Below are 7,694 nucleotides of genomic sequence, written 5' to 3' on the forward strand. Positions count from 1 at the left end.
TAACAGATAGGCCGTCGTGTTCACTGCACATCCTTGACACACAGGGTCACCCCCGTGCTCTGAGTGATGGTGCTGTTTTATCTGCGAGGTGACGAGAACATAGCCTTGTCTGACGGGGCTATAAAGGGAGCGAAGCGGGCAGCTGTTCCTCAGATTCCACTTCTAACTCACCGTGCCCACATTTCAAGTCTAGTCATTCATTCATCAGTTAAGAAACTTGTATAATGTTGCCTGCAACGGTCAAACTGTGTGCTGGCATTTCCTACAGGCACGTGAGAAACATGACAGGTAAGAAGCTGTTTCATGTACCCAGGTTTTCTGAAATATTTTGTATAATATGCTAGTATTTATTTGCGTTTATATATATATATATTGTCTTTTTCTTTCACAATCAGGTTTGAGGAGGAATGCAATGATTGCAATTCATCATGAGCTGAAAAAGCTTTCTGGACCTGGACCTGGTGCTTGGATTAACCACGTCCGAAGAAGGAGCTCACTTCTCAGTAAGATAACTTCCTCTCCACATTTATATATTATATATATATTATTTTAGCCAACTAAATTCTTTAAATGATTTACTCAGTTATTGTCCTGTTTAACAGTATGTTCAATATATATAATTTAACAAAATATATATAAACAAAAAGTTATTGGTGAGTAACTTTCAATTTAGACAGCATTTTCAACTATTTGTATCTATTTTTGCTTCAATCACTAAAATAGTTATGAACAAAGCCACAACAGAATTGTGCGTCTGTGAGCAACACAGTAGCCTAATGGTATCGTTTTAAATTAATCAGCATTTTGAACGTGTGAATGATTCAATTACTTAGTCATAAAGACATTCACTTGTTTTGTTCTTGAACAAATGAGTGTATTTTAATTCATTGGTTTAGTGAAAGAAAGTCCCTGCATCTGAAATCACATACTTCTCTACAGTAGGTGAAAAAAATAGTACTCGGATGACCTAATACTTCTGGCAAGATTATGAAGTGTTTATCTGATGGACACTTTACTATCTCATGAGGCCACGCCAGAGTAGATGTAAATTGCAAAGAAGCAACTCAATGGATGCCATAGGTCACATGCCAATGACAACATGGCGGATGTACAATACTATGTCTGGATTTCATTCATACTACAACCATTAAGAACATACTTTTTTAACGGTGATGTAAGTTCTTTATAAAATGTAGTAGCTACCTACTCATGTGAATTCAAGTAAATTGGGACACTTTTTGCTATTGAGATGACTGGGAAAAAAAATGTCCCAATTTACTTACATTCATATGCGATTTTGGACACAGTTACTCACTTGTTTTGTTCACTTGTTGATTCAGTGTTTTTAACGAATTGGTTGAGTGAATGATTAAATGACTCACTCATGACACGGTAATGAGTCTCTGCATCACAATATTACGACTTCCAATATAGTAGGCAATATTTGACAGTATGAGTCATGTGTTCGAATTAGACCAACTAATGCCAACAGGATTCCGAAATGCACAAGTGATGGACTCTTACTATCAGCTAGTCACTTATTTGATTCCTAAATAATTCAGTGTTTTTGAATGAATGATTCAGTAACTTATAAAGACAGTCACTTATTGCCACCTACTGGCATAACAATATGATTTGCAGTAGGGGTGAATCAAAATTATCCACCATTTTCACAGAAATGCACATTTTTCTTCATAAATCTAGTATGTATTTGTTGTTTCTCTACTGAGAAGATCATGTTTATGTGTGTGTTTCTTTGCACAGGTAGTCGGATTGCAGAAGAGACGTACAGTGAAGCTGAGCAGTGCTATGTGCAGCAGGGACAGGAAGCTCTGCAGAAGTCTATCAGCATCCTCGGTGACCAGGACGGCTGGCAAACTGAGATTGAGACTGTAATAATAATAATAATAATATTTCATCATTCATTCTGATGAGGCCATGTATAGATGCCTTTTATGCATGCTTATTTTAGTATACAGTTTTATACAGCACTTTGGTGTCCAGGGCCTTTAGAGCTCCAAACCTTTAATTTTTTTGCTCATATATAGCCTACTGTAATGATAATAATTTAAACTTTTTTATGTGGGTTTTTCTCTCTCAGGTCAATGGAGATAAGGTGATGAGTAAAGTATTACCAGACATTGGGAAGATTTTTAAGTTGGAAGTGATGCTTGAACAGCAAACAGACGACCTTTATGAGGAGCTGGTGGATAACATGGAACAAATGGGGGAGTGGAACCCCAATGTCAAACAAGTCAAGGTGGGTAGAAATAGATCTACTGACTGCCAGATTGCTGCAGGCCTGTGAGCATTTTTAGTCACTGCACTTTTGAAGGACTGCCTATCTTCTCATATCTTACTTACAGGCCTCCATCACAATGTAACAAAACATACAGCTACTGTTGCTTAGAGATGTTTGGTATTCAATTTAGTTTTGGTCCCTCTCAGATTCTTCAGAAGATCGGTCAGGATACTATGATCACACATGAGGTTTCAGGTGAAACACCTGGAAATGTGGTCGGCCCACGAGATTTTGTAAGTGTCCGCTGTGCCAAGCGCAGGGGATCTACATGCTTCCTGGCCGGGATGTCCACTCAGCACCCTGGGATGCCTGAGAAGAAAGGATTTGTGAGGTAAGGGAAAATTTGAACCACTCCCCACCAAAAAATAAAAATGCAAACCTCTTGCAATGTATTAAATTTAATTCTTATTTTCTAAGGGCTGAGAATGGACCCACCTGTATTGTGATGCGACCAAGTGCTGATGATCCCAATAAGACAAAGTTTACCTGGTTGCTCAGTTTAGACCTTAAGGTAAATCAATTGCGCTCTCAGTTAAAGGTCCCATGACATGGGGTTATTATATTATTTTATAATGTTTCCTGGGTTGCCCTTATAATGTTAGTATGTTTTTTAGATAAAAAATAGTCATAATTTAGAAACAAAAGGCATTTTTCCTATCCCAGTTTTAGCCTCAGATTTGAACGCTCTGTTTGAAGGGGCGTGTCTATGTGAGACTTCAGTGTAACCGCCCACTGCTGTGATTGGCTGACATGCTTGCATATGAAATAGCTACTTATTACATGTGAAACTCTCTCGAATACTTTTACTACAGTTATTATACGTTTTTACTATTACAGCTATCGAGATTAACAAATCGTCAGAAGTTTTTAAAGTATTTAGATCTATTCCCATCACATAAAATGTTGCTGTGATGAGCATTGAGCAAGCAGATGACAGTCTGTTGTTGATCGCGAGAATGAAGATCTTATCATTGCAACGCAGTTTCTGCACTCTCTCTAATGCTTTCCCCAATGCAAACACGATGATGTAAATACAGTAAGAGCTTCATGTGCAGTGTAACGAGCGTCATTGATTTCATAACGAGTTTGGCAAGTGTCCAGATAAACTCGATCGCGCTGTGTCCATGAGAAAATGAGCTAGGAAGTAGGAACGCGCGCGCGCGCGATCCCTACAAAGATTGTTCTTTGATCGCTTTCTGTATATAATTTATTCACAATTGAAATACGATTATTTTCATCCTACTAAAAGAAAAGATGTGAAGTTGATATTTTAGTCACTGGCTTGACTTACTGAGGCATAAACAGCAGTATGAACGATCTGAGAGAAAGATTACCTGTCTGAACTTGAACAATTACACATCAGAAAGTGTTGCTTGGTAGCTCGATCGATGTATTTTCAGACGTTCGTCGAGGCCAGCTCTGTATTGACCCAAGTTGAGGAAACAGTCGTCGGTGAAATGTTTGCCGCACACATGCAAAACTTTGGGGAGTTGTGTCGGCGCATTTCCAGAGAAAATTAAATTAATCCACTGGGGCTTGGATGAAGGAACTAAAAAAAAAAAGGCTTCGGTGTTCATTTGTACATCCAATTATTGAGCAATTATTATGCTTCGCTCGCTCAAAAGCCATGATATCTCCCGTGGACAAACTAAAATCGCGCGCACGCGTTCCTACTTCCTAGCTAATTTTCTCATGCGGGAAATATTCTCTGGGCGGGCAAAGCAGAGAAAGGGGAGGTAAGGTAACATTTCCTCCGTATGACGTCATACGGAGGAGATTCAAGATCAGCCCGATTGAGCTTCCACTTTTTCAAAGGCAGAGAAAGATAGCAAAAGCTCGATTTACACCGATTGAAATTACTAGAAACTTGGGGACCATATACAGGCTAGGGGAACTCATATTAATGTTAAAAAACCTCAAAAAGTGAAAATTTCATGTCATGGGACCTTTAAAAGTTCAAATGAAGTATGCAATTTCTTGGATGTTAAATAGCCTACTTTCTCTTATTCCAGATTAATATGTATGAGCAAGCCATTACTAGGCTGACTCCCCTGAAAAGTTGCACTGTTGGTGTAATCAAAACATTGCTTTGTTTTTATATCAACAAATAGCATGAGTTTGAGGCGGCAACCAATAGGGGGAGTTTTCAGGAAACTTGTCAGAGAATTATTTAAAGTTATTTTTCTTAAGTCTTCTTTGGTGTTTTAGTGGCTTTAAAAATTACACAGTTTACCTTTGAAGCAGCTGTGAATTTAAATGATAATTGATAGTTAATGCTTTAAATGGTCTTTAATAAGGAAGATCTACAAAAGTAAAGTCACTCTCAATGTAGTATCGCTTCCAAATAAATTGAATAAGTCTTCTAATGTATGGTTTGTTCCTGTTCTCCAGGGATGGATCCCGAAAACTGTCATCAACCGGGTACTTTCGCAAACCCAGGTGGATTTCGCAAATCACCTCAGGCACAGAATGGCATCCAGTGGTGGTGTGGAAGCAGCCATTGCCTGCTGATGTCCACATTTACACCCTAAAAACATAGATGTCACAACAAAGGCAGATTCTTTTCGGGGTCAAGCTCCTCCCACCCAAAGCCGTCACACCAATTCCAGCCTTCACTTGTGTTTCACACAGATACAGAAGTTAAATGGTTAAAAGCAATATGCTGCTCTTTGATCAAGCCACACAATTTAAAATGTTTTCACATTGCATGCACAGAACTATAATAACTAAAACATTTATGCTGTAGGTTACTGGGTCATTGTAATGGAGGTTTAGTAAGTTTTGATTTCAACCTGGTCAACTCAATTGACTTCCTCCGTCACCTCCATTTTGTGGCTTTAACTTCCTTTTATTCACTCATATACTTCTGCAGAACACCACTGATTATCAATTTATGGGTTCATGTTTTATCATTGTTTGTGTAAAAAAAGTATTTATTTTAAGTTATAATTATTATTGCATCACCCTGGAAAAGGATGTCTGCTAAATTAATATTTAATAAACCTATTAAAATGACAAACTACAATATCAGTCTTTTTTGTTCACGGTTGTATGTATCACAAGAGGAGCAAACATTTTGACTGAAGCCCTTATTTTGCAGACTGAGTAAGGAAATACAGGAAATAGCTTCATCAACATACTTTGGCAAGCCACTCAGCCAGTTATATAAACAACATTTTGAGTCAGTTATGTCCATTAGCATCTCAGCGATGTTCAAGCAAATTGCCCCCGGAAAGGGAATGTGACTCGTATTACAGCCAGAATATTCAGTCCATAAAAATGTCTTGTCGTCTGGACTGAATTAGCACGGGCTTGCCAAAGCAAGGAGGTGTTTGGTCATTCACATGTGTTTTAGGAACTTCTCGGCTCCTTGAAGGTTTGTTTGAGCCAACATTGCACAAAGCAGGAAATGAGGTCAACACTGATGTCCTGGCCAAAGGCAGGCCACATTTGCCTCTCTAATGTTTTTCATTTTTTCCGATGCAGTTGGCCATTTCTGATGATATTAAATCAATTTCAAAGCAAAAGTTGTGTAAATGACCCCTCTGCATTCACCGTGTTGGGAGATTTCAGAAAGACACATGTTGAATATGTTGTTTATATGCCTATGTGGTGCTTTTAATATGCTTTGGGACAAACCATGTTAAAAAGTCAACACCATTGCTGAGTATTTTCTCCTTAAAACTGCAGTGAACCAAAGACAGTCTAAAAACGGGGCTTAAAATGTTTCTGACGTCACAAACTACCATGTTACCAATCACATCACCGTCTGATCATCAACGAGTGGAGTGAGTGGAGGCGGGGCTAATTTGCATATTCATAGAACCATGTATGCTAAATGAGGCAATGGGTGTAGAGTTACATTCAAGCTATTTTAAGGCATGAAGAAAAAAATGCTTAAATATGTCATTTTGGTGATCAAAGATGAGTTTTAAGGGATACAATTATTGACAGGGAGACTTTAAATTAGTAAGTTATTATTAGTATTCGTTATCCAGGTGTGATCAGAACACGTTTGGTTCCATCCCTTATGATCTTAGACATTGTACATACAAGCTCAGTTTGTTCTTTGTAATCCATTTTATCTCATTTGCTTTTATAATGTAACTGTACAGCAATCAAGAAAAGATGTGTATGCAAATAGGATTCAGAAATAAAACCTTAAAAGGATGAGCAGTTGGAACAGAGAGAGTGTCAAAATCCAAAACCCAAATTGTTTTATGCAAATTTTATTTCCACTTAAAAGTAATTCATAAGTCTGGCTGCTGGCACTGATAGTTGTATGCATTTTTTTACATTTTATTTTAACCAAGTTTGTACACACTTTCTTCTTTCTTACCAATTTCCACATTAAAAGGAATTGTTCACTTTAAAATTAAAATTCTGTCATAATTTACTCACCCTCAAGTTGTTTCAAAACTGTATGAATTTCTTTCTTTCTGCTGAACACAATGGGAGATATATTTCTGCACTTTCCTGCAGAGATTTCTTCCAACCCTGACCAAACTCACATGCCTGCTTTCTGGTAATCCTGAAGACCTTGTTTAGCTTGTTTAGGTGTGTTTGATTATTGGAGCTAAGCTCTGCAGGAAAGTGGATCTTGAGTGCCAAAGTGGCTAACCCCCGTTACAGAGATACATAGATCTAATAAACTTAGGTACGACATGTAGACTGTATGATGTTGACACCTATTGAATCGTGGGCTACAACACAAGTTGGAATAAAATGTCATCAGCCTGCGCTGGTGTTAAATAGAGCCAGATAAATCGTACTCTGGCAATTGTTTTTTTTAGGTGCACTGAAAAAAAGAGGAGGACACAGTCATGGCCAGAGCAAAGAGGCCAACTTGGCATGCCAATTTTGCTAATGGAGCTTGAGGAAAGTAGTTTTAAGTTTTAGCGCCATGTCGGGTTGATCAATAAGCCCTTTCATGTTTATTGGTTAGAGACTAGCCAATGAATGAGGAATTGTCCATGATTTGTTTTCTGTCAAATATTTTTGTGGCATGATATATAAACTGTTTCCCAAAAGTTTTGTTAATTAACTTAAAATGTTATGTAAGGTATAAAGGTTTACTTGTGATAAGAATATAGAAAATTGATTGTAAATACACTTGAAGACAAATATATAAACGTCCTTATTTGTTGTATTACGGTAATGTCCTAAATTAAATGACATGCAAAAGTGTATTGGAATTGTATGGCACATTTGTTTAAAACTTTTTGGTGACCTTGATGGAATAAAAGGCCTATAGTTTTTGCTACAGTTTTGTGTCTGGATCCTTTTTTCTGCCTTCATTCCATGCATCACTGGATGTTCTGCACTTTTGTATGGACTGATTGAATCTTAGTTATTTATTATACTTAATTATACAAGAATCCTTTAAGATTAT

The 7,694-nt window shown here is 37.5% G+C and overlaps 1 protein-coding gene across 1 annotated transcript; it reads left to right on the forward strand.

Annotated features, from left to right (window-relative positions):
- Nucleotides 1-35: 35 nt before the first annotated feature.
- star (steroidogenic acute regulatory protein) lies at nt 36-5,325 on the forward strand. Its single transcript, XM_079637430.1, has 7 exons — nt 36-288; nt 396-503; nt 1,765-1,892; nt 2,102-2,260; nt 2,449-2,633; nt 2,720-2,813; nt 4,694-5,325. Exons 1-7 carry the CDS (start codon nt 225-227, stop codon nt 4,811-4,813), a joined length of 858 nt encoding a protein of 285 aa, XP_079493556.1. The 5' UTR covers nt 36-224; the 3' UTR covers nt 4,814-5,325.
- Nucleotides 5,326-7,694: the final 2,369 nt, after the last annotated feature.

Source organism: Phoxinus phoxinus (genome assembly GCF_949152265.1).
Source record: "Phoxinus phoxinus genome assembly, chromosome: 15".
NCBI lineage: Eukaryota > Metazoa > Chordata > Actinopteri > Cypriniformes > Leuciscidae > Phoxinus > Phoxinus phoxinus.

Excerpts from the sequence above, each read along its gene's own strand:
- star (XM_079637430.1), top strand. The coding sequence starts at position 225 with ATGTTGCCTGCAACGGTCAAACTGTGTGCTGGCATTTCCTACAGGCAC. Across the intron at positions 2,261-2,448 it reads CCAATGTCAAACAAGTCAAG|ATTCTTCAGAAGATCGGTCA; the intron begins GTGGGTAGAAAT and ends GGTCCCTCTCAG. Across the intron at positions 2,814-4,693 it reads TGCTCAGTTTAGACCTTAAG|GGATGGATCCCGAAAACTGT; the intron begins GTAAATCAATTG and ends CCTGTTCTCCAG.